The 27,704-nt window shown below is 47.5% G+C and overlaps 1 protein-coding gene across 1 annotated transcript; it reads right to left on the reverse strand.

Moving 5' to 3' along the window:
- Positions 1-569: 569 nt before the first annotated feature.
- On the reverse strand, positions 570-26,943 carry st6galnac3 (ST6 (alpha-N-acetyl-neuraminyl-2,3-beta-galactosyl-1,3)-N-acetylgalactosaminide alpha-2,6-sialyltransferase 3). The gene is made up of 3 exons (XM_056597511.1): positions 26,689-26,943; positions 7,082-7,276; positions 570-1,013 (listed from the first exon to the last, which is right to left on the reverse strand). The coding sequence occupies exons 1-3, from the start codon at positions 26,704-26,706 to the stop codon at positions 570-572; spliced, it is 657 nt and encodes a 218-aa protein (XP_056453486.1). The 5' UTR covers positions 26,707-26,943.
- Between the last annotated feature and the right edge of the window lie 761 nt (positions 26,944-27,704).

The following is a 27,704-nucleotide window of genomic DNA, read 5'->3' on the forward strand; positions in this document are numbered from 1 at the left end:
CCCCTCAAGGGGAGCGCAGGAGACACAGCTGGGGAAGTCTCGACAGCAGCTGCATCGTGGGTGTCCAGGACGACGGCTCTAATCATGTTCCCTCATTAGCCAGAGTTTCGCCCAGACTGGCGTTAGGCGGTCTTCTTACGGCACATTGGTGGATTTCATCTGAGGGGTTGCTCATCAAAGCCCCTCTTTCAAAATGGCCTTCCGGGTGTTTTTTTGGGTGGGGGAGGGGGGCGAGGGAGGGAGGGAGGGAGGGGGGGAGTGGGGGTAGGAGAGTCACTTTGAACGCACTTGATGAAAGCGAGGTTCAGAGAGCAGCAGGGAGAGCAGAGTGCTGCGCTCGGGCCCTGGACATCGATAAAAGTTCAACGCTATCAATATTCCAGCAGCGAGCCGCAGCCCAGGGAAGCACTGAAGGGTAAACATTGACAACCCCCCCCCCCCGCCCCCTACCTCGTTCAGCAATGCAAAGAATCAAAGAGGAGAAAAAACTAAAAAGAGAGAAGGGTTAGACCACATTCATTGCGAGCCAGGGGTCCCACAGAGAGGTCTCACAGAGGGGGGGGGGAGCCTCACCTGTCCTTGCCGGTCTCCTTCTTGAACACGGTGTCGCAGTGGTTCATGCGCTCCTCCGTGGTGACGTAGATGCGGGACCGGGGGTAGCGCTCGGCCGCCTGCCGCAGCATGTTGTACACCACGCCCCTCCCGTCCCGCCGCATGTTGCGCAGGGGCCCCCACACCACGTACACCGTGTCGTTGGCCCCCGACGCGGCCCCCCCCGCCGACGACGACGCCCCGAAGAAGTGCTGGGGCCTCTTGAGGAGCAGGGGCACGCTGGTGTGGGACACCACCCTCAGGGTGGTGCGCCGGCCCACGTCGCCCTCGAAGCCGCGCACCGGCGCGTTGTTCATGCGCCACACGCAGCCCGAGCGGTCGATGCTGGGCCCCGCCCCCTGGCCCAGCATCTGGCCCGAGCTGGACACGATGCTGCACAGCTCGCACTGCAGCTTCAGCGGCTGCAGGGGGGAGAAGAATTAGGGAGACCTGATAAATGCGAGTACGGATGAGCAAATGTGGTATGAATGGTATGAATGGAAGCGAATGAATGGTTCCATCCTGCAGAGGGCGCTATTTAGTGTGCTCGCCTGTGGTCAATTCACGTCGACGACGTTCTGTTCAGTTCGGCCGCACTCATTTAAGATAAGATGGCGGTGGACGGAAGGTTTCAGAATCGTATAATCGTATACAAATGTATCTTATTAGTGTTGTTATTTGTTGACCCGTCTCGTTTGATGGGCGCAGCAACCAAGACCAATTCTCACACTGCACGTTGAACGAGCGTTAAAAATGCCTGGCCAACTATGGATCCATTTTTCCATGGACATAGCCCCAGCATTAGATATTCCTGTCTCCGATATGCAAACCTGTGAATTATCTTCACCCTAGATAGCTTTGTCCTGTTTAAGGCACTTTCAGAAGAGGGTCCAATGCCCCTTTGTCTCGCTTTTGTTCCATCCAAATGAAACCCGGCTGCAGGATTACATGCTGTAATCTTGTAATATCATCGCAGTGTAGTTAAAATGATGAATCATGCAGGAGAGTCAGCAAAAGAGCAGTTTGTCTTGCCCCTTGCAAATGGGTGTTGCATGATGTACCGCAAAATTGAGTTCTTATTTTGTGTCTGTGCCCTTTTGATATTTTCATGTTTTTGCCCCCTTAGATTAATGTCACTGCTTTTAGAAGCAGCAGTTGATTACACTAATGGAATTTGGACTCGTCAAGGTCACAAAGCTTATGAAGAATCCATCAAGCTTGGATTTTTACAAATAACCAAGTGTCTTAATGCAAATGCACCAGTGTCTTTCTTACCCTAGATAATAAATGCTGGCCACTCCACCAAATGAATATGTTTTATGTACACTCTCCCCACTCATAACAGGAGGTAAACAATTTCAACATGTCGGAAATTCTCGCTACCGTCTGGTTGATCCACGTAATTGACGGATGTGCAATTAAAGATAATACGATTTCTGTTTTCAGGGATTCAGCCATGCTCATATTTTTCAATAATGTTAATAGCTCAAAATGCCACCATTTATCAGCAGAAATTATAATCAAAATGGATGCGAGGAGTACTCCACCAGCAAGTCCCAAACAACATGCAGCCCTTTTAGAATGGAGTGAGCTCAGAATACCAACCATTTGAAAGGACTTTGGACATTTTGGCATCCCTTCAGGGCATTCTGACATCCCATGCATCATGGGATTATGAGTCCATTCTTCAGTAAACAACAACAATCACACCTGCCGTTGCTCTGTCTATGCAAAGCGTTGTGAAACCTTGATGGCGACTGACTCTCTGTCTGTCATTTTGACTTGGAAAAAGGAGTTGAACTCAATGGTCAATCATACAGCTGATTTAGTTTAGATCGAGCCAAACCTAACTTAATTAATGCAGAAATACAAATAAAGGGGGGGGGGGGGGGGGGAGGGGTAGGAGTAGTGTCATGACTAAGCCTTGCGCAATCATTTGCTTAATGGAGAATGACGATGCTCTGTACAGTACGCAATGTAACATTAAAAACCTCTGGCAGATACCTTTTATTTTCCATTATTTTTGTCCTGCACTCAACAAGAAACGTTTGATCCACAAGCAAGGGTCCCGTGATTCACTTAGTATGGATAACTGATTATATTACACCGGCCCCCCCGTGACGCCGCGGCTCTACCCGGAGACCGCTCCCGGGCCCGCCGTAATGGATGCATGGAAAGCAGACGCAGAGTACAGAATACATATTCAGCATCCATCAACCCCCGTCACCAGCTGACGTGTGTGTGTGTGTGTGTGTGTGTGTGTGTGTGTGTGTGTGTGTGTGTGTGTGTGTGTGTGTGTGTGTGTGTGTGTGTGTGGACTCCATCGAGCGGCACCCGGCTCAGAGAGACTTCAGAGACCCTCCTTTGACGTTCCTGCTGCGCGATGCGACCGGCAAACCCACATATCATCAATCACATCAACGAGCAGCGCGGGCGGCTCGTACGGCCAACCGTTCACCTCCACCTAATAGCGCTGCCAGGGTGCCGTTGAGCAAGGCGCCGGAGAGGAGCCTGTGCAGCCTCACGGAGCTAACCGGCGGACATTCGTTCTGCCGTCGTAAATGTGCGACAATACCACAAAGCGCTCTTAGCCCAGCTGTTGTGACGTAATTCATGGCGAGGGAGGGGGGGGGGGGATGGCCGAGAGTGTACCAGTGCACAGAGCGTGAAGCACAAAGCCTTTTATAATCACCGTTGTTTAAACCCCCACTTATTAATCACACCGTCTAACGGCCAGACCCACACATAGCCGGCGGTGTCAATGAATTAAAAGAGTTTTGTTTCCCTTAGCATGCAGGTCGACGGAACGCTCTACAATACCGCAGTGAGTGCTTGACCTTGCCTGTTCGTTAGAATGCTCCCAAAATGAATTCATTAATAAGCGATAATTACTTCGCTGAAGCACCAAATGCCTCCCTAGGACTTTAATAGCCCTCTGATGAAGGGGAGAAAAAGAAGAATGAAGAGCTGGAATTAGCTCTCGGGGCTTTGCAAACGGAGCATGGTATAGTTCCATGCAGCACTCTTCAGACCTGGGCGTCCGAGACTAATGATCGGATATTTTATGAATCACATTTTATCTTTTTTAGTTATTTTATGCTATAAGTAATATTGGAAAAACAATAGCCCTGGATATATAATCCGTATGAAAAAATGAAAGCCCTCGAAAACAAAATGTTACCCAAGATGAAGACATTTGAGAGAGAGAGAGAGAGAGAGAGAGAGAGAGAGAGAGAGAGAGAGAGAGAGAGAGAGAGAGGGAGAGGGAGAGGCAGAGGGAGAGAGAGGGAGAGAGAGAGAAACAGAGAGAGAGACAGACAGAGTCAGAGAGAGAGATCAAGGCTTGTCGTTGCACAATATTACATTAATTGTATCTGAAAACTGTGTACATATGTGTGTGTGTTTTATTCAACATTTTATATTCCAATGAACTCATGTTAACGTTAATTATGCTTTTGCCTAGTCTAGCATGTTATTATTTTTTAATGAGAGCGGAAGCATACTCAATACTAATGTTAATGACTAACACCTACTCACATTGTTAACATCAAAATACATCATTCATTTGGAAAGTAAACAACCGTTTTGGAGTTAGTTGTATAACTTTTAAAATGTTTAATGATTCAGATTGATGTACTTTAAATGTAAATACGGTGCCAGAAGGCACATAACAGCATTCAAATAGAGCCTGTTTATCCTGAAACAAGGAGGAACCCCCCAACCGCTGACCTCGGGCCCCAGAGGTAGGCGGTGAAGGCCCCTGGCTCCACACATCCCCTCAGGGTTTGATGAAGTCAGACAGAGAGAGCCGGAACGTAATCCGCCTCGGAGCCCCGTGTCTGGGGGCCTGAAGGGGGCCGGCTGAAGAGCCCGCGTGCGTCTCTTCAGCACTTCTCTTACCACAGCTTGTTTTCCTTTCTTTACGTAACGGCCCGGGTCGCCAGCGGGGTCCTCATTAAAATGATCAACAAAGTGATCCGAGGTATGAAAGAACCAAAGTGCCCCTCGCTGCGCCCGTGTGTTCATTCCCAGCGAGGACTATTGGAGGGCTTTGAAATGAAACACAAGAGTCCCCGTTTGAAGTCCTGCGTGCGAGCGGCGGTCGAGTGGGGCGAGACGAATGGCCTCCATTTCTCCCAGCATCCCCTTCATCACAGAGAGAGAGACGGGCTCGGGCGAATCAGGGCCAATCAGGTGCGTTGGGCGCTCGCTCAATCCGGAGGTAGGCGGTCAGGCGGTCCCCTACTCACCCACCCCTCCATGGTGCCCCCCCCCCCTCCCCCCCCGCCCACGGGCGTCGGCCGGGACAGGGACCTGACGTCGCGGTCGATCATCAGGAAAAATTGCCCCGCTAGTCCGAAGGAAACGATCGGCCGCCGTCCCGCGGGGGGGTTTCACTTTGGCGCGGTAACAACGGCGGGATGGATCGGACCGGGGCGACCGCAGTACCTCCCTAATGGCTCCAGACATCACCTTGACCGTCCGATGTGTCCCCCCCCCCCCACCCACACCCCCACCCACACCCCCACCCACTCGCCAACTCATCACAAAACCCCCCGGACGAGCCCTTAACGACAACACGGACATTGAGGCCAATCAGCGCCGCCGCCCCCTCCCCCCCCCTCCTGCTCCTCCTCCCTCCCCTCCCTCCAACCTTTCCTCCTCCTCCCCCCTCCTCCCCCCCTCCCTCCCACATATCCATCACCAATCTCTCCCCAGCCTCCCTGCTGCTAAAATGAAATAAAAGGGCCTAATTCCTCTTCAGCGGCCGCTCTGCGGTCCAGGTGGGATACACCTCCTGTGTGGGGGGGGGGGGGGGGGGGGGGTGAGTGATGATAGAGCAGGCAGGGCTCGGGGCGGCGTGCCAGCGGGAGATGTCTGATCTTGTTCGGGGGGGGGGGGTGGGGGGGGGGGGGGTCGATTGCGTTTTTGGGGATTGGTGTGGGCGGTGCCCTCGGGAGGTGGAGGGAGATGAGAAGGGAGGGGGAGGGGAACGTGGGGGGAGGGGTGGGGGGGGGGGGGGTCAAGCATCTGCTGTTCGTTACAGGCATCAGGGGGGGGGGGGGGGCACTGATCAGGATTCGTGGAGAACCCGGCGTTCGATACCCCGCCGACTGGGAAATATGGCGTGCACGTTTCTGTTTACAAATCCATGCTGTGTATTATTTTTTCCGGGCCCCCCCCCACTGAGCGGGAAGCTAATACTCTCTCGTCTCCACTCCTGCCTCCAAGTTCAATTTCCCTGTTTTCTTCCTGCCCACCCAGCCAGCCACCGTCCCTGATTAGCAAACACGCAGCTGCTGGGTTTTACATTTTGATGCGGTGGGGAATTAACAGGCTTTGATATTTCAATTTCCATAAATTGCGCGGGGAGAAGACGCCACGGCGGCGGCGGCGGCGCGACGGGAGCAGGAGGCGGTCCTTAGACGCAGGGGCTCGGGGTTCACGTGCGTACCCAGAGACTTCAAACTGCCTTTTTTCCAACCCAATCACAAAACGCAGCGATAATGAGTAAAGAAAAACGATTAGGAGCTGCTCTCGTGGCGGCTGTGGCTGAATGAGGTTTGTAGCGTGGAGGTGAGTCTGGTACGATGGCAGGTCTATTGCTCACACGAAGCCGTGGAAATAGCTTTGTTTGGTGAAGAATACCAAGTGTTACATTGATGGAAATAGAAATATAATGTGTGTATAATGTATAATATAAATGCATGTGTGTGTTTGTGTGTTCGATTGGTGTGCGCTGGATTCACCCACTTGTAGAGTTAGAAGTCAAATAATTTCATCACCAATGTGCCTGCACTCCACGTTTCTGAATTGGGCTGCAGACCACATTTCAAGGGCGAACCTCATTTGGAAACGAAATAACACCAACACCGAGAAACAGCTAGTCCTGCAGGCATATAAAATAAGATACTTTGTTAGCCCTGGACGGCAAATTTGGAAAACATTATTTCCATATGAGGCGGCCTCTGTTTTCACATTAGCTAGTCTCTGATGTCTTCACGCTAGCCGGCGCGCTATCCCTCGCACAGAGACGTGGTATGAGAACTAGCAACTCACCCCTTTTGAAGAGGTCCTGTTCACAAAGCTGGAGCGTGCACATAAGTCGAGCATTGCTGCGGCTTGCGTACATGCTAAAGATTGGCGACCAGGCGTCCACCATTGTTACTGTTTGGTCCAAAAGCTTTGATTTGTTTTGACCTACGAGCTGAACATCATAGACACTGATTGATTCGAACTGAATATTTATTTTCTATAATAGTTATAAGAAAATAAGAGGGGGTAGAACAGCATTATTTGAGTTATGTCCTCGTTGTTTAGGATCATTAGGATCCCATTTGTTTGCTTTTTATTTTATTTCTTGCATTTTATTGCTCATTATTTTGTTAGTATTCTTTTTAACACGTTCAATATATAAAAAAATTAAAAACACAGATACATCTGCCTGAGCAAGGACCAAGAGTCGCACCGTCGAGTGTGTCGCGCTCACCTCCTGCTGGGGCACACTCAGGTAGCCGGTGTGGGGTGTGAAGGAGGGCTGCGGCGGGCGGGAGAACATCCAGCGCCCGCCGAAGGCCTGGCCCAACACGGGCTGCAGGAGGACGTACGGCTTCTCCGAGTAGTTGACCACCACCACCAGGAGGGACACGGCCACGGCCAGGCTGAGGGCGATCACCGCCCGCCGCTGCAGGGAGGGGGGACACACAGAGAGACGGCCTTGGAACCTTGGGTCTTTTTGGAAATTCTTGATTTGTGCTTCATTTTTCGGATTTACATTTGATCATGTCTAGGTTTTCATTGTTATTTTTTTCTTTGAGGGGGAGAGAGAGAGAGGGAGAGAGAGAGAGAGAGAGAGAGAGAGAGAGAGAGAGAGAGAGAGAGAGAGAGAGAGAGAGAGAGAGAGAGAGAGAGAGAGAGAGAGAGAGAGAGAGAGAGAGAGAGAGAGAGAGCACTACACTGCTTCAGTGAACTACATTGCATGAGCTGTATCTGAAAACTGTGTACGCGTATGTGTGGGTTTTACACAACATTTTATATTCCGATAAACTCATGCATAAATGATCATTTCACCGAGAGATACGCTGGGAGAGAGATGGAGATGGTAGATGTGTGCATCAGCAAAGGTCCGGTCAAGGCTAGTTTATTTTTATAGCAATAAAACACTCAGAAGGTCTCCCCAGGCCTAAAGATTCAAGTCTCCTCTAACCTTAAGTCCTCGGGCAGGGAAAGACCAAAAGTACTCCAGAAGAACAGTGAGAGAATGAAGGAAAACTTGAGGCTGAACAAGGGATGAAAAGCGCATGTGGTACAATACAAGCGGGCAGACAGAGATAAAACGACAATGAAATAGAAAGCAGTGAACGTCAAGTCAAGTGAACTTTTTTATAAAGGCTTGGTTTGGACCTGAGCTTCTCAATGGCCAACAGGTGAAAAGCTAAACGCCCAAGCTGTGTCTATGAGTCTATATTGCTGAATGGTAACATAAAATTGAAAGAGGGCAGGATATAGTTTAAAATAAAAAGCGCAGTATTGGGCATTTTAAGTTATAGACCAGGACTAGTTTCTAAAGGATGGCCCTCTCCCTGGTCCTAATAAATACTATATTATGAAGTCCCCTTGGGCAAGAGAGATTGGAAAATATGTTCAGTGGTGGACAGTTTAAGGTTCTGTAGGTAAAAGTAAGAGACGGACCAGACGTTTAATTTGCTATAGCTCTTGGTTGTGCCTAGATTAGACCACCTCATCTAGATAGATGGTCTCAAAAGTCCAGATTCAGGGCTTTTACTCTCTCAAACTTGAAATCTTCTTTCCACTGCCTATATTTGGGCGTACTGTAGGAGGAGCTTGTGAGCTGGAGACCACTTACCCTTAACTGCTCATGAAAGCAAAAAATGAGCATTTAAAAAATGTGCACTTTCCCAAATAACTGGACGTGCCCAAGAGTTAGATCGAATCAATATTTCCCATTAAAGTTTGACCATGAGTCCTGAGTCCTATTTCTGCTTTGTGCTTGGGCTTTTATTGATGACACAGGCTCAAGCTTGAATGGCCCATGGGCCATTCAGAGCATTGTTTTTTCCCCTCTTCTTCTCTTTCCTTTATGTCCGGCCAATTATGTAACCTTGAAGAATGTCCAACAGCTGAGCTGGCGGATCATCATAGTAACTGCCATGGTTTTATTTATTTGAGAAGATTTGATTTTGATACATGTCAGCCACCATCATCGACTTCTCTGTTTGGCCATCTGTGCGGCGATAATAATCGCAGTAAGCGTTGGCCTGTGCTCTTTCTATACTCCCTCGTCCGTAGTGCGGTCAACGATCGGCTGACGGAAGGAGCAATTTACCCCAGTGGGCAGAATGCTAGCGCAAGCTAACGTCACGGATAATGGATGGCAGCGGATAGCGGGTCGAGGGGGGAAAGGTGTCACGAGGAGACGCTATTGGCAGGCCTCAAACCAGAGATCAATGCAGAGAGAGTGCCAGAGAGAGGGAGAGAGAGAGAGAGAGAGAGAGAGAGAGAGAGAGAGAGAGAGAGAGAGAGAAGAGAGAGAGAGAGAGACAGAGAGAGAGAGGGGGAGAGAGAGAGAGAGAGAGAGAGAGAGGGGGAGACAGAGAGAGAGAGAGAGAGAGAGAGAGAGAGAGAGAGAGGGGGAGAGAGAGAGAGAGAGAGAATGAGATCGTGAGAGAGAAAAAGTGAGCAAGAGAGAGAGATAGAGATAGAGAGAGATAGCGAGACACAGAGAGAGAGAGAGAGAGAGAGAGAGAGAGAGAGCTTGTGAGAGAGAGAAAAAGTGAGCGAGAGAGAGAGAGAGAGAAAAAGTGAGCGAGAGAGAGAGAGAAAGAGGGAGAGAGAAAAAGTGAGCAAGAGAGAGAGAGAGAGAGAAAGAGTGAGAGATTGAGTGAATGAGAGATTGTGTGAGAGAGAGAGAGAGACTGCGTCGAGGACTGCTGCTATACATGTTTGCCGCAATGTCGCTGAACCCGAGGCTACCTGAGTACTACCGAGGCGAGCACATGTTTTGGCTTACTCCAACCCATTGTTGATCGAATTGAAATGTTGGGTAAGGGGAAGAACACGCCAGGTTTCCATTAAAGGGTGACCCAGCACATCTTACCTTTGAAGTTTACCGTTTTTATCTCCCTCCTCCCAAAGATGATTGAACCTGTGCTTTAGGTGTACCTTAGTGTGACGGCCAGCTCAAGTGCACAAATGACACCACCACCACCACCCCCACCACCGCCACCACCCCCGCCACCACCACCACCACCACCACCACCACCCCCACCACCATCACCACCCCCATCACCATCACCACCACCCCCACCACCACCACCACCACCACCACCCCAACCCCCACCACCACCATCACCACCACCACCCCCACCACCACCACCACCACCACCACCACCCCCACCCCCACCACCACCGACACCACCCCCACCCCCACCACCACCCCCACATCAAACGGCTGAGCGCTGTGTTAGGCATCGCTCCCTATACAGGAACATCAAATGCTTTGTGGGAGGGAGAGGCAGAGGGGATAGCCATCTGCAGCAGGCTACATCACACAGATAGTCGCTGCTCTTACAAAGCTGTGATGCAAATTTTAAATACTTTTGATCTTGACGGAGTTTGATTCCCCCCTCCCCCATCGGGGACAAAAATAATTTGAATATGAAGTTGCACTGTGTTGCGCTATCGAACCAATATTTTTTTTGTTTGTCTGCGTCCATTCATCGATTTATCAATTGAAGCTGAGGTTATTAGAAGGCGTCCTCCAACTTTAAAACTGAAGGAGGAGTTTGTATCTCCTGTAACTAGGGCGTCACAGGACACGTTGTCAAGACGGCGTCGACATAAGCCAGCTCACCCTGATGGACGAGCAGGAGAGCGTTTGGTTTAAGCTCCTAGCTCTATTAATATCATATGAACTGGGCGCTGAAGGGATGTGTGTGCTTATTTATGTGCAATGTTCACGCTCTCCTCCTCACAGGGCCCTCCGGCTCCCGCCCTGTCCTCGGCTGCCTCGGCCAACTGCCACGCACAAAAAGATAACGCAAAGTCTGGAGACGTTTTTGTTACCAACCCATACAAAATAAATAAAAACGAAATAATTATTTGTGTGTGTGTGTGTGTGTGTGTGTGTGTGTGTGTGTGTGTGTGTGTGTGTGTGTGTGTGTGTGTGTGTGTGTGTGTGTGTGTGTGTGTGTGTGTGTGTTTGTAAGTCTGTGTGTCCCCGCGCGTGTGTGTAGGGATGTGTGTATAACTAGACAACAAACTGCGTGGAGCCACTAAAAAACGAACTCTTCATTTAAAACCCTGTTTAGAAAAGATTTCATCACTGAGTCTGACGGTCTTGAGTGTCAGGAATGAGCGGTTCGTTCTAACAGCTCTTGGACCCTCACAGCGTGTATTATTTATCTCACCCATTTTTCTCTTGTCACATTTTTCTCCTTTACTTAGTGATATTGAAGCTATTCTCCGGCTTAAAGGTTTCGCTCTATCTAATGATGCATCCGTTTTTCTGACGATGATAAAGGACGTGTTTCCCTACCTTCGGCGGAACAAAGCCAGCCCGGCCGCCAAGCGGCGTTACCGCAGTCAAAAGCAATCTTTCAGGAGAAGTGCTGGAGAAGAAACGTGCAGATTGGATCGAGTCTGCATACAAAGAGGCAGAAGACGGGTTGGCCACTGGTTTTATTTCTGGGTACGAGTGGGAGTTGCCACTGGGAGTAAAGCAAGCATCTGTTTGCCGATGGCATTGCAGAATTAAAAATGGGCTTTAGAGGACAAGACAAAATCGATGCCTCTTTATGGATAGTAAACCAACTGCTATGCACATCTTTCACCACTTTAATTGCAATGTACACCTACATGTGAAGAGAGAAGGGTGGTTTGTGAGTTTGTGAGGACACTCACTTGGTTTGTGAGTTTGTGAGGTCACGGAGGCTATTCCTCCCACTAAAAATCCCTATTCAAGTACCCAAGACGTGTTTAAGTTTAAGTATTGACGTTAATAATTTAAGGTAAGTCAATTATTTATCAGAGTTTCAGCCGGAAAATAGATTGCCAACAAGAGCCTAATTAAACAAGTCAGAAGCAAATCACGTATTCAAGTTCCCTGGAGCGATAATGCTTCATTTCTAAAGGTATGTTTCTCTAAAGTCAGGTGCCAGCATGCATGGCTCATGGTTTATGTAAAAGATAGTGACAGTTAGTCCATTTTCATTGATACTAACAAGAGGCAGGTGTTTTACACCTTTCAGAATGTCTGCCCAATTAAATATCAAGTGACATTTTATTTCTAAATCTAAGAGCTAAGAATAATTGCCGCTGTCACTTCTTTCTGGAAGGAGCCGATGAAGGTGCAATACGAGAAGGATTCTTTGGTCCTTTGACCACAACCACAGCCATCTCCCTGACAGCACTACTTTCAATACGCCAACGCATTGAGAAATGATGTGTGAGTAACACTCCCTCGACTCCAACACTACTTTGGAGTTGAACAAAAAATCCAAAACCTGAGGTAAATGAGCTGTTCATGTCCTATGTGTGGTGTTGTGCAATCCAAACCTCTAGGCCTGACAAAAGATACAATTTCTCCCAAACACCGCTGCCTTTTGCTTAAGAAACACATCGTTCTACAATAATGCAAACTGAAGCTGAAATAACTAAGACAAGAAGTTCATCCTAAGGGAAAACTACTTCCGGAAAAAAAAACATATCTGGTAGCTATTTACACAGCCCTGCAAGGGGTTAGGGTGGAAAACATTTAAGTTGGAAAAACACCATCTTCCCCAGCTGCCTAAATATCTTTGTTGAACTCTCTATTGAACAGGAAAAAATAATCCAATTTAATTCAGTCTTTCTTGAAAATATTTCTGCTTCTCTCCTCTGCTTCTTTAACTCTCTTGCTCCATTTCTGTCTCTTTCTCTCTCTTTCTGTCTCTCTTTCTATTTCTTTCTGTTTCTCTCTCCCTCTCTCTCCCCCTCTCTCCCTCTCCCTCTCCCTCTCTCTCTCTCTCTCTCTCTCTCTCTCTCTCTCTCTCTCTCTCTCTCTCTCTCTCTCTCTCTCTCTCCCCCTCATGTGCCTTGTTGCTCAGTAAGCTACTGTGAGGGGAGAGTAAACAAAAGCAAGCTCTCAGGCATTGAATCCAGTTACCTCAAACTCGAGCATACTTAAAGCAAGGTCGCGCTATACTAAAGCCTCTCAATTGTAGAACTGTGATAGTGTGCTTGCCCGGGGAATGCTAACGAAATTTGGAGACAATCTTGTATTTTGGAGACTCCCTTGCAAGTGCCACTCTATTCAACAATGCCTTTCACACCTCAATGTGATTTTGTTCATCTGAAAGTTCGAGAGAATATGCGTTGACTCTCTATTACTTCAACATTCAACATCATTTTTATTCGATGCAGTAACTAAAACCAAGACAAAAACTGAGGTTTTCGATCTCAACTATTTCAATGGCAGCTCAAAGATGTTGTATCTGCCCGTTGCGCCTGGATATGAGTCGAGCTGTGTTCGGTGTGGGAGTCCCTGCTATGGCCAGCAGAGGGCGTGCTGCACAAGCATCAGGACTAGTAGCGCCAGACGCGGCGAGACAGGGAAAACAGGCCGTGTTTATTTGGCCGCTGCTGCCTTTACATCTTAAATGGATATTTTGAGTTCTTTACTCTTAATCCTCTTGTCTAGAAATCTCTTCCCAAAAATTCCAGGCCTGAGACTAGCGTATTCCCACAAAATAAATGTTGAGCCTTGTGATTTAGCCAGCAGAGGCTGTTTTAGAAGGATTTCTATATATTTGACATTTGTCCCCAAGGATACTTGCAGTGTTCTCAAATTATATTCCACTGTGTGCACTTGGCAAATGAACAGCCCTGCTCCGCTTCCCTCGCGTTGCACTTTGCATTTTATTTGCTGGTAGATTGGGAGGCTTTGTTTATACCGGTGCTCATAAATCTGGGATGTTATAGGAAACCTATTTAAATGCAAATCCGGCGCTGAGCGCATGGCCCTGCCGCTCGGGCCTCTGACAGCGCTCCAGAAGGCCCGGCGGCGGCGGCGGCCGGCGGCGGCTCTGGCTCGCTGTCTGAACCGCAGGAGGCTCTCTACTGCCCCATCGCAGTTATGGAGACACCTCGCATGACACACTCTGCACTCCGATACACACACACACACACACACATGCAAACACACACTCGCACTCAGACACACACACACACACATGCAAACACACATGCAAACACACGCTCGCACTCCGATACACGCACACAGAAACAAACAGGCACACACACACACTCGCATTTAGATACACACACACATACTCTTATGCACACACACACACACACACACTAACAACAAAATCTCGAACAAACAAACATTCTTTCTCTCTATTTCTCTTTTTTTTGATATACACACATTTACTCACTCAAAAAACACACACACAAACACATATACACACAAACAAACACACACAAACACACACACTGACACACACAGTCATACACACACACAATTCATCAGTGGTGGTATATGAAAATGAAATCCCTTAAACCAGGTCAAAAAACACTAATCTGTGCGGATGGCACGACTGTGCTTCGTGATGACAATCAGGGCCATCGAGAATCCCAACCTCAGCTGAGTAAATGTAAATCCCTTCCTTTGTTTACCCACACACACACACACACAGACACAGCACACACACACACACACACACACACACATCCATTACTCAACCTTTCTGAGAGGTATTTTCGACGAGCATCACAATCTCAAATAATTACAATCCCTGTCATACTCATAAATGTGTGTGTGTGTGTGTGTGTGTGTGTGTGTGTGTGTGTGTGTGTGTGTGTGTGTGTGTGTGTGTGTGTGTGTGTGTGTGTGTGTGTGTGTGTGTGTGTGTGTGTGTGTGTGTGTGTGTCTACACAGAAGCTGAACACAGAATGTACCACCACTACCATCGGCCCTCCATGTTATTAATGCATTTCAGTGTATCCAGTGGGACGTAATCCCCAGAAGTATAACGGATTAAACATCGGGAGGCCTCCTCTCTACTTCCTGTTCCTCGCCCGCCGTCTGGCAAAGAGGTAGGGACGGGGAGGGCTTCATAGTACGTTTACAGAAACACACAGAGCACACTACGGGGCACGCTCTATACGGCCCAATAAGATGCGTGCGTCTTGCACGGAGGTTGGAGTTTTGCACAATGAACTACTTGCTCCTCACATGCCGTGATCCTCCACATGGTCTACATGCCGAACCACGCAGACCATGCTACCCATTATTAGAATAAAAGTAATAATCACATAAAAACGATTCTCCCTCACACACAAAAAAAACGTTTGCGTTGAGCAGCATCGAGGCACTAGAAGCCCAGACAGCCTTACACGGTCCTCTCATGCTCATGTCCTTTCTGACCGTTGACCAGTGCTGATCCGAAGGTAAGGCTATCTGCCACTCACCAGAAAGACGATACCTTTCAAGCTGGTTTTAGTTTTGGTTTCATTGGCTGAGTGCACGGGCAATAAATGAAACATACCATCGCGTGGGCCTCCTCGGTGACGCGTCTGTGAAACAGGGACACTTCAGGCCCAAATATCGGCCATGCACTTCCCCAAAGAAACCAAACGGAAAACCTGCCTCAAAACAAGGTTGCGTATTTCTTGTGAATGGATGGTCGTTCTTTCGACGTACGGAAAGTTCAGGGTTTTTATGTTCATTACGGTTTGTTCAATAAAAAGTAAAAAGATTGAATTGTCTGTGGAACAGGGACACCTGTGTTGGATGTTCCCCGATGCAATGATGAAGGGCCTAGTCTACATCAGCACACATGGCAGAGCTCCCCATGGCCTCATAGACATCGAGCTATCACACACTTCATAATTCAAATAACAACACAAAGAAATTTGTGCCAAAACAACGTAACTGGGAGCAACGGGTAAAGAGATGGATCTTCTCAAACCAATAGTCTCTAAAATATTTTTCCGCGATTCTTGTGAAAAAGAATTGCAAAAGTGAAAAAAGACTTCTTGCAACACCTATTTCTCCATCCATTCCTTAAATCTAGACAGCTATGTTCTGTTCCCAAATTACACTGAACAATATCTTTACCTCTACCAATCACCCTTTGGGAAGCTGAATTGGAAACACACACTCTGATACCTCGCTCAAAATGGCAAAGACAACACAATGACCAGGGAAAGTCTATTTCCATTTGCCAGACGATAGTGCAAGATCCCTAACATTAAGAGATTCATATTTTCTCCAAAACACGGGTTATGTTTGCTGGATGAAAAGCAGCAGTGTCAGATAAGACAAGAAAAAAAGTTTGCCCTCTGGTGAAATTTTGGTCAGCCTTTTTAATTTCTACGATATGTAGCCGGGAGAAGCTCTCTCTTTGCCGCCACGAGGCTAACACAGAGTGGTGGATGGAGTTCATAACAGCGTTCTGCCAAGAGATAAGCAAAAAAGACCAGGCCATTCTCGAGGAAAAGGGATTGATGACTAAGATACCTCGGAGGTATCACAGCCTGGTTCCACTTCCTGCTCCAAATCTTTACCTCTCCAGGACTTAGTGAAGTGAGAAGGATACACTCCTCCTTTGATGATGTGTAAGGAGGGCAGAAGAATAGAAAAGAGCACAGAAGATGAATAAATGCCATGCATTACAGCAAGATCTGAGCAAAGGAGGAAAAGGAAAAGTCATCTTTATGCCTGAATGGAAGATGTTATCATAAACCTCCATAAAGAGATGTTCAAACCTTCAGAGCCCAACATACGAAGAGGAGTTATCCAATGAAAATGAAAAAGTGTGTGCATGTGTTTTATCTGCGATCTATCTGATTCAGGGATCAACAAATGAATGAGTGGAGGTGTGAGTTCTAACACTTTAAGACAAGCTCCGAACAAATAGGATTGTTTACAGGAAGGGTTCTTAAAAGACTAGGCTGGCGTGGTTGTTTTTCTTATTGCCGACCCACCGCCACTGTAAGAAACAACCAAGTTTTATTGGTCTAGTAAACAGGGTAGGCGCTCGCCTTCAGTGCCATAAACACTCTCTGTTGTTTAAGAAAAAAACACATCAGAAGGAATCAGAGCCCTCCTTTTGCATTGGTCAGCACAATATACAGTACCAATGCGTGCCACCAAACAAACTCTCACTAACTCAATGTCTCTTTATATTGTTTGAGGAGAAAATGGGGATGGTGATTTGTTATAACCCAAGTATTCGTCAGACCAACAATCAGATGTCTCAGAATCATTTTTTAATGGTTGTATACTTTACGGCACTGAATCTCAGTTGCATTTTAGTACTTGAGCAGATGTTTTGTGGTGCATATATATCAAAATTGTAAAAATGTCCTCATGTAATGGTGATGATAAATCCCTCCTTATTGCCCAGCGCCTGGTGTACTTACCAGAGGTAACTGTGTACCGGCTGGGAAGACAGATGTGCCCGCTGTCATATGGTGGACGCAGCTTTCTACTAAGAAAATGAAAATTGAAGATTGCACCAGAATTGCAGCCTTGGTCCATTATTCCTTGACAAACTTAAGATGGTGAAATTTAAAGGGAAAGAAGAAAGAGATTTTCCCATGAAAACAGGTCCAATATAAAAAAAGAGGAGAATGTCTTCGTTCATAGCGCGGCATATCAGATACCATCTCAAAGAAACTGTCTCGGATTGTCTGGAGATGCCAGTCTCCCATTGCAATTAAAAAAGGAAATATGAGTAGACAATTCAAAAGCAGAAATCACTTTTGAAGGTAATAAAATGCAGGTCTTTTTGTTTAGTTAAAAAAGCAGTTTATAAAGTCGAAAGAGGGTGAATTTCTCCCATTCCTCCCCAAGTCCGTGCCCTCGGCCGCCCGCCACGTACTGCAGCTACCCTGGGTAACTCTGATCAAAGACGTGGCTCCCTCTTCCTCACAGCCTTCCACAGTAACCTCGAGAGCACATTCGTTAGGATTTGAACTCGGCCGACTTGCCTGTAACGACGATTTGTCACTCAAGCCTTTCTCAGTTTCTCTCAAAATGACATGCTTTAATGAACGAAAAGACGGAGTTACACACAAGAATCTCCGGCAACGATTGAAAAAACAAAAGTCAATCAGTTTGTCGGCTTTCACCGTTCATTTAAATCTTGGAGGTCAACACTTCTGAGTTGTTGTTGCTGTAGCTCACTCCCCCTTCAACAGGACTGTGTCCATGCGCCGCATAAACCTCTCTGTGACGTTTTTACAACGTGGCGAGGGGCTCGGGGGAAGCGAGACCACCACCGCACGCCCCAGACCGGATGGGCGCCTCGCCGCAACCTCAAGGGCCGGCCTGGCAGTCGGGCCACGACACGACTAACGAGCTGTCTGCCCCACCTGCTAGACCGTCAGAAACACAAGCGAGCGTGGCCCGTACCATGGCAACCGGGCCTGGCCGGTTGCCAGGCCCGGTTGCCAGGACAAACAAACATATGAAAATCACAAACAAAATGACTGGGCTGTAGAAATCTCAGAGAACGCTGTTCTCTCTTGGACAGCGCCAGACCCACGACCATACGAACCACTAAGGAAACACAGGGTCACTGTCAAGATGCTGAGTTTAGCACCTCTAAATATAAACGTGGTGTGGATCCTTCTTTTCCGAAGCGCTCTAAGAACAGCACTCTTTGGTACTATTGTTGTGGTAAGATAGTGTCCATCACAGGGAACCTAACATCGCCTGATATATGCTTACAATTGTTTTGCAGATCAGACATCCTTACTTCACATCCTTCCACAAGCCCACAGTTACAGGGCTTTAGTTCACCGAAGGCATCATGAACAACCAACTGTCTGGACCCTGTAGATACACTGCTAGGGGGGGGGGGTAACAACAGCATAGTGGCTGTGATAGCTATAGTCAAGGGCTCTCCTGCTGCACTGACCTCGTAGCACATAACCCCACCGAGAGAGAGAGAGAGAGACAGACAGACAGACAGACAGACAGACAGACAGACAGACAGACAGACAGACAGACAGACAGACAGACAGACAGACAGAGATATGGAAGCTGTGTGTGTGAGAGAGAGAGACAGACAGACAGACAGACAGACAGACAGACAGACAGACAGACAGACAGACAGACAGATATGGAAGCTGTGTGTGAGAGAGAGAGAGAGAGAGAGAGAGAGAGAGAGAGAGAGAGAGAGAGAGAGAGAGAGAGAGAGAGAGAACAAGTAGGAGAGAGGGAGAGAGAGAGAGAGAGAGAGAGAGAGAGAGAGAGAGAGAACAAGTAGGAGAGAGGGAGGGAGAGAGAGAGAGAGAGAGAGAGAGAGAGAGAGAGAGAGAGAACAAGTAGGAGAGAGAGAGAGAGAGAGAGAGAGAGAGAGAGAGAGAGAGAGAGAGAGAGAGAGAGAGAGAGAGAGAGAGAGAACAAGTAGGAGAGAGAGAGAGAGAGAGAGAGAGAGAGAGAGAGAGAGAGAGAGAGAGAGAGAGAGAGAGAGGGAAGGTGGAGGTGAGAGTGAGAGACCCATGCGGGACGTCCAGTGTGCAGTACACACGGTGCCCTCGCGTCGACACGTACACCCTTGGGGGGCCGGGCGGGTCGATCATTATAAAGGCAAGCGTTTCACCCCCACCCACCCCCTGAACGAGACCCGGACAAATCACACCCAGCGGAGACCTCGGGGAGACTCTGAACCGAGCCCTTAAAGCCGGCCCCCGGGGGCCGCTGCAGGGGGGTAGGGGTGGTGGTGGGGGGGGGGGGGGGTAAGCACTAATGCAATTACAAGGGATTTTCTGCCTGCGCAGAGGCTGGGTTCAAGGGCGGCGCTGCATCGTGATCAACAGGCCGGAGGCGTGTGTAAGCAGATAGGGAATTATCCACGGCTCGTTACGCGCCCGCAGCCACCGACGCGGAGCAGCGAGGGACTCAAGGCGGGGCTTACATCCAGATGTCACGCCTCCATCATGTCTCCGTGTGAGAGGAGAGGAAGGGAGGCTCTGGAGTCCGCCGTCGCGCGGTTCACCTCCCAAGCATGGATATACTATAAAGGCATGGTCCACATGAGACTTATTGGCCTGTTATAGGTTGAGGTGTAAAGGGGCTTCAACAATGGGGTTATGACGAGAAATTATGTAACAATCACCGCCCGTGTGAAATCGTACGCTTCCGTATACATTCTGAACAAAAGGTGCTAACTAACGGATTTTTTCTTGCTACCTTATTGACAGCAGCTTGCTTCTCCTCCTGGAGCTAACTACTTCTGCTTGTGGTCGGGAACGCTGCCAGGGCTGTGCATGACAGACTCACCCCCCCCCCCCGCCGCCGCTGCCAGGGCTGTGCATGAGAGACTCACCCCCCCCCCCCCCCCGCCGCCGCCGCTGCCAGCCTGCCGCTGCCTGGCCTGTGATAGGCCGGAGCCAGTGGGTGGGATCCAAATTGGCCAAACCTACAATTAGAAAATTCCTGGGCCAAAGCAGAGCAAATGTGCAGATGGGTGAAGCCAGGATTATTTTAGAAGCAGCGGAGCAGCTACCCGCTTAAGTTAGAGTTAAATGGCTGGAAAATACGTTTTTAGAGCCTACGGGGAGAACTATAAAAACCCTGGACTTTTCTGTCGAGTGTGTCCCAAGGTGGACCGTACCCTATCAGTGTGTACTGCAAAACTATTTAGCACATTCCTTTTAGGTTTGGGATTTTACTTTTGGAGGCCAACTCTATTACCTCCATCTGTATGACTGGTAAACCTTGTAAAAGGCATACAAAGAGCAACTTTTACAAGACATACTAAAAAGCAGTCAAATTAATTGATCTAATACATGCAAAAGAAAAGGTGTTGGCCTGATTTCAAACACTCCATAAACAGCGTGTGTCTCGGGCATTTAAAATGAATCTGAAAATGCAAAAAAATGCAAATTGATCTTAGTGATTCAGTGCCAAATCCGCACGCCCATAGTGCGATCCAGCATTAAACCTCTTTCCTTCCTCCGTGTTCAATGCAAATCCATGGTCATCCCAGTCAACCACGCAAAATCAGCAACAGAAGCCATGCAAAGGCAAGCCTCTAAAGAATTGCGTGTTCTGATTGGCGTGCGGGTTGCCGCCCAGAACCTACCATCACATCAGACAACCGTCACCTGGCCTGATCTCCGAGGATCTGACATCAGGTCTAGCGGCTCTGTCGGCGAGCCACAGATTTGCAAGTTTGCTGTGTCAGCGAGTCGAGAGCCAATCGGTCTACTTGGACCAGACTCAGGGTGATAGGGGGTTAAGAGTTGTTAAGAGGTAGACGGTAATCCACGAGGCCGTACGACCCTGTGATCCCAAGTGTAACTGGTCAGGATGAGTTGATTAAGGTCAGATAGGTGCAGTGAATCAGGTACCACTGTTTTGTCATGTGACCGGCTCTTTTTGGGCATTACTTGTTTCATGCCCTCGAAAACTAGCGGGATAAAGGGTTAATGCATCCTATTTTATCCACCACTTAATTAAAAAGTGGTTGCACGCTTTTTTTCTAAGAGTTGATTAAGATTAACCCTTAATTATGCAATTACATTAATGACAAAATGAAAAATGAATGAACTCTATACGTTTTAGATTTGGATTACTTTTAATGAGGCTACGTGTTTCTGATGAATAACACATTTGATTGCTGTAGAGGAGCGCTTTGTCCGCAATCAGCAGTATGATCAGGACGATCAGTACATTACGTGCTCGGTCACATTCACAAGGGGTGTGTCCGGGAACGATATGAAACTGTGGTTTTCCGCGTGATGGATGGAGGCACTACCACGCAGGGATGGTATTTGAGGGTGGGAGGGGGACGAAACAAAAACGCTTTGTGATAATGATCACAGTATATCGCTCGGCATTCTTGGTAGTCAAGGCAATAACAATGAAGAATGGTATTCCATTATTAGGATGGACGGCTTGGCTGACAGAGGCAGAGAGATAGACAGATGCACAAAGTTAGATAGATAAAGAGATTAATCAGACAGAAAGACAGGCCGACCGACAGACAGACAGTCTGACCCTGTATTCTACAGATAGACAGATCGCTTTAGATAAATTGATAGCTTTTGCTTACTGCTATGTAGGATGTGAGGGGTCAAAAGGTCCGCGATGGTATAGATGGAGTGGGTACGGTCAAACAGACAGCCACATGGTCACCTGCTTCGCCCTGGAGGAAGGTTATCTATGGAGTTAGAATCATGCCAAAACCCCGCACACACGCAAAACGTGTTTTGCTCACGCATAACGATTCACACGCACACAAAACGTGTTTTACTCACGCACAATGATTCACACACACGCTCAGTGTGGTTTGCAAATACAAAACATCATTCACAAACTAATGCATTTTGCTTGCAGTTTAAGGCCGCCAGGACGATCTTTTTTTCTCCCCAAAATCTTTATTTGATGCCGGCCAACCGTGTGTGGATTCTATGGAAAGCCAAGAAGGCCACTAACTGGCCCTAGAATGGCGCGGTAAAAGTGCTAAACCGCACGGAATCCGTGCGGTTTGGCCGGAACAACGCCACCTGTTGTTGTGTAGTGTGAATCACAGGACATTTGTTTGTCACGTGACTTTTGGCACTAATTTTCCGCCCTGCTGATCCGTGCGCAAATGCATTCCGATCCACGCGCAGCTTTCGTGTTCCGTACTTGTAGAATTGTTTTGTGTACTTGAAGGATTTTTTTTTGTACTTTGTGTAAAACATACTGTATTTGTTTCTGAGCAAAATGCATTAGTTTGTGAATGATGTTTTGTATTTGCAAACCACACTGAGCGTGTGTGTGAATCATTGTGCGTGAGTAAAACACGTTTTGTGTGCGTGTGAATCGTTATGCGTGAGCAAAACACGTTTTGCGTGTGTGCAGGGTTTTGGCATGATTCTAACTCAACCTTGGTTCCCACACTAAATATGCTACCAGAGCAATGGCTTCTGTGTGTGTGTGTGTGTGTGTGTGTGTGTGTGTGTGTGTGTGTGTGTGTGTGTGTGTGTGTGTGTGTGTGTGTGTGTGTTCTGTGTGTGTGTGTGTGTGTGTGTGTGTGTTCTGTGTGTGTGTGTGTGTGTGTGTGTGTGTGTGTGTGTGTGTGTGTGTGTGTGTGTGTGTGTGTGTGTGTGTGTGTGTGTGTGTGGGTGTGTGTGTGTGTGTGACTATGTGTGTGTGTGTGTGCTTCACGTGTTCTCACACATTTACCCACAACAATCAGGCCAAACCACCTGCAGGTAAACTCCAAACACACACTTGAAAAGAACAAGAAACCCAACACGGAACACACAGCCTCAACGGAGGAAGTGTGTGTGTGATTGTGCGATCGCCATCGGACGACACCTTTGGACCCAATCTCACATCTTGTCAAGTCGCCTCCTCTGTGCGATAAGACTCAAAAGCACACAAAGGAATCCGGGGGAGCCCAGCCAGCCTTCACGCCCAGGTCAGGGACACAGAGGATACGCTCAAAGGGAAACCGGAGTGCCGGGGTCCCCAAGTCCCCACCCAGCCCGGGCTCCACAGGTTGGCCCCAGCCTCAGGCCGCCGAGACAGCCCCCCCCCGGGGCCCAGAATCCGAGGTCTGTCTGGAGCCTCTATCACACATAGTTCCCGGTGAATGACTGGGAAAACCTTTTTCACAAATGCACCTTTTTAAACATTGCAAATGATCGCTGTAATAGCCCGGAACACGGCGGTGATTCAACACAGAAGCAAGCCGCCGTAAAACTCGCGGCGTGAGGAACCTTCCGACTTTGTCGCCGGTCTTGACAGATGGAACTTGCTTGTTACAAAAATAAGCTGTATTGATATCGGAATTGAATCGCGAGAAAGGAAAATTTGGCACATTTAGATTAACAGACAAGAAACGTCAAATACGCCATCGGTGGAGTCTTGCATGTGGTTAGCTCGCTCGTAACCCTTTGCGTGCCTTCGCAACAAAATAGTTATTATGTTTTGGGCAGCCAAATTGCGGGTCCAGATATTCCCGGAACATCAGTCCCTGTTCCATTCACAAGTTGACCTTGAGAGTAGATATGGTTTCCGGCGGCCTTTCTGCCAAACATCTGTCTCTAACCCCAACCCCCTTTGAGGATTACTTTGCTCTGCCCTCAACGCTGTCCCTGCCAGAGCCCTGCTCCTGACCCCAACTATGAGCTGATCAAACACTTAGGCCCAATCCCATTTCTACCCCTTACCCCTTCCCCTTACCCCTCCCCCTTGTTTTGAAGGGGTAAGGGGGAGGGGGGAGGGGGAAGGGGTAGAAATGGGATTGGGCCTTGATATGATGACACCTTTACCCTGGCCTCTTCCCCCTGCCTGCCAGACCCCTGCCTCCAACCCCTACTTTTAACTGATCAGACAGTAAATACGCGTAATCTCCATCCTGTTACTATCACGCTTCCTGCCAAACATTTGTCCCTAGCCCTAATGGGAGAACAACACATTCTAATGGGAGAGGACACACAACGGGAGATCAGAATAGGAGAGGGACAAGAAGAGAGTCAACCATGTAGACATGATGGCTGGTTGTTGGGTTATCCTGCAGGAGCCCACAAATAAAGGATTAACACGGCATCCTGGCTCTGTGATCTATGAGAGACAAAGACTTGGAAAACGCACTGATTTGAACAAGACAACTTCCTCATTTTGCAAGCCGGCCAGTAGTAAAGAAGAGGCCCACTTCAGATCCTTACATCTACAACCTCACGCATGCAGCAAATGTTCTGTAACATTGCAGGGAAAGACTTCCACTGGAACTGTACACTCCAAGATTGGTCTCTCTGACAAACAATCCACCTCTGTGACAATTGTATCCTAATAATGCATCTTGTCTTTGTTGTTACTCTTGGCGAAGTGTGTGTGTGTGTGTGTGTGTGTGTGTGTGTGTGTGTGTGTGTGTGTGTGTGTGTGTGTGTGTGTGTGTGTGTGTGTGTGTGTGTGTGTGTGTGTGTGTTTGTGTGTGTGTGTGTGTGTTTCATCCGATATTCAATACAAAAAAAGTATGTGACAAAGTCAATGTTATCTTTTGTTATGTTTGCACTCGTGGTATGTGTGTGTGTGCACAGTGGGTCTGCACCAGTGTGTGTATGTGCAAACAGTGTGTGTGTGTGTGTCTGTATGTCTGTTACTTTCTGTGTTCTTTTTTTGTATTTGCACTAATATGAATAATTGCTTCGTGGTGCTCATCTGCCTGACCTGCAGCGCATGGAAACACAAGCTAGCTCTGTTGGCCTTGATGCACCAGGCGTTGTGAAGTAGAAGCAGTGATGACATCACCTCATTCACTGTTGTGGAACGGGGGGGGGGGGGGGGGGGGGGGGGGCACTACCAGCCAATGGGAACGGTACAGGGCAACAATTGAGGCCTTTCTGTGTCCAGCAGAGCCTTTCACTGTTGCGCCCACATGAGAGCTGATGAGCCACGGGCCACAGGACAGACCCTGGTCACATAGTTCCATAGTTAATAGGGTCCAGGGATCACGATGACTTATTATTGTTGGATTGTTTCAATTGACAATCAACCAGTACAAAGACACCCCTAATCTGCGAGGTCAAGACAGCCATTTGTCTTTTATTGTAGTTTATAAGTGAGGCTGAAACACAAGGTCAACTTTTAGACCAAGATAAACTTTATCAATGTTGTATAGGGTCAAACTAATTCAGATTTGTCATTGGTGCCTGTTCTTCTTTTGGGTGTGAATTGTATCAACATGTTAACTTTTGCTCTCCCAAGCAAATAGTAATCACAAAGACCTAGTTCGAGTCCGAATGCAAATTTTTCACTTATTTGGAACTTATTTGCACATGACGCACTATGTATTTCAGTAGCTTGTTAAATGGTAAAAGAGATCCACGCTCACACACAAGACTCTCACACCTCTTTCGGGAGATTGGAAGGACTTATTTGACATGACCTTACATTTTTCCTGTCTTTATGTGTTCTTACAATGCATTTACAACTCATTCGCTCCAGCTCTCAAGTTGGCTTGGAATTCATGTTCCATGATGGCTCTGGTTGAAAGATAACTTCAAAAATAACCAATTCATTCTGGCTGAAGTAATGTTCTTAATCAAGGAATGTTCAGTAGAGATTGTCTATACACATATTTGACATTAACATAACAGTACATCACATCTGGAAGTAGTAACTACACATTTAAATGGGACATTTCAGAGTGGAAATGACTTCAGTCGACTATTTGATTGATTGAAGTAATTTACATCAACTTTCATAATGATGGGTCACAAATGCCTGGATGGGTAATAAGTGTTTTTAAACACTTTTTCCACATCGCAGTAAAAGGGGCTTGGTGAGTCAGGCTCAGTATTTGCTTATGAGGCATATACTACACATCCACGCAGAGATAATGCAATGTCACATTCAACACCCTCTCAAATGATAACAGGGCTAGTCCATGCTGATTACACCACCTACATCTTGGTAACTACCAGGCCACATAACGCTGATATTTCATTTTAAATTAGGCTTGTAGAATGTGTTTTGCACTAAATTGTGGGGTGTTGCATTGGACACGCAAGGTATGGAATAAACCATATCATGGTTAATTTGCATTGTATGCATGGACAGTTTCAGATCCAAAAATATCTGTACAATACAATACGATGAAGCCACACTGGCAAGTATAGTCTTCTTTAAGACATGTGGGCCTGTCGTCCACATCCCTGCTCCTGGTGTTACAATATAATTCGCGCAGCCAAAGTTCTCCTAGTCCTTTACACGCATTACCCTAAACCAATTCAGGAAGTTCCACTTTCTAACTTGTTTTGTAATAAGCATAGAGTTACAACATAGCCTCCTAGGTTAGTAGCACTTACAGGCTATAGGAAAGATATAATTGTATTAAAAAAAATACGTGTTGTGGGAGGATGGCCTAATGTTCATTTTAAGTGATCGTTTCGCACCGAGGAGCCTACAGTCCACCGGGCAGATGCGTGGCCGTGCCGACATGTAGAGGATAGCGGGCTCCATTGCAGCATCACCAAGCTAACGGGTGTTCACATCTGTTAACATGATGAGCCCAAACAACAGCACGGACGTTATCAGACAGTATTTTTTAAAGTAATGTATGCGGGGAATCCCACACTTACCTTGCACATCCAGGCCATTCTAATTTCTAACGCAGACAATGGTGGACCGCTTATTTTTCGCGAACCGAACGCACCGTGCCGTGCTTGTAAATGGGGAGCATTTATTTATCTACGCGACGGAGATGCGTTGCTGTATTCGGGGATCATCTCTATTTGTGCCGTAGGGTACCGTTATTCGCCTTCCCTTTTCATTTTCCACGGATCCAGGGTTGACGCTAAACGCTACTGGCCGGTGAATCCCCAGCACCGCCTACTGGGTCATGTGACCAGGTCCGATTGTTTGGCTGCTGCTGCTGCTGCTCCAGCTCAATGCTTGCTGAGCAAAGCTTCCCGTGCAGCGGGTAGGGTTATGGTGCCCTGTCTGGCCTGTAGTTTAGGCGACGCTCATCTTGTGGGGGTTTACTAGACTTTTGGTAAACCTAACCTTTTTCTCTATCAGCCCATTGCTCGATTCGACCCATTTAGCATCCGACTGGTTTAGCCGAATTCAATGGAAGAGGCGTAGTTCAGGCACTGAATTAAGGAATTAGGGTGTCAAATTGGCAATGTGGCCGCGGCTTATGCGGCATTCCCAGGATGCCGATGTAGGCTGCATTACAGGGCTGATTATGCCCCAGAGCAGGGGCGTGAACAGCGTCCTATCACAGCGCTTCAATCTATGAAAAGGGCACCCAAAAAAAGTTGCCTAAATAGGTGAGAAGAGCAGACCACTGCTAATTTCCTTTCCACCCTGAATCAAACCAAATGTTATTTTTTAAATGATGGTAAACCTTACATAGAAGTACAGCAAAATGTATCATTTCAATTGTGAAGAAATTAATTTTAAATATTTTCAATCAGTTTTGAATTTGTGATAAAATTAATGACAGTTGATATCATGTCAGTTACGAGGGCATTTTCTTGGTTCCTTTATTTATTTTTGCTCTATGTTTGTTATACAGATAGATTAGGTTATTGACTAGTAATAGCGAAAAGCCCCTGCATAGCCGAGATGGACGGAGATTAAAATGTAAGCA

This window comes from Gadus chalcogrammus, chromosome 8 (assembly GCF_026213295.1).
Source record: "Gadus chalcogrammus isolate NIFS_2021 chromosome 8, NIFS_Gcha_1.0, whole genome shotgun sequence".
Classification (NCBI taxonomy): Eukaryota; Metazoa; Chordata; class Actinopteri; order Gadiformes; family Gadidae; genus Gadus; species Gadus chalcogrammus.

Bases quoted from the DNA above. Each gene is read 5' to 3' on its own strand.
- st6galnac3 (XM_056597511.1), bottom strand. The intron at 1,014-7,081 runs GTGAGCGCGACA...TCCCCCCTGCAG, and splicing joins TGAGTGTGCCCCAGCAGGAG to CCGCTGAAGCTGCAGTGCGA.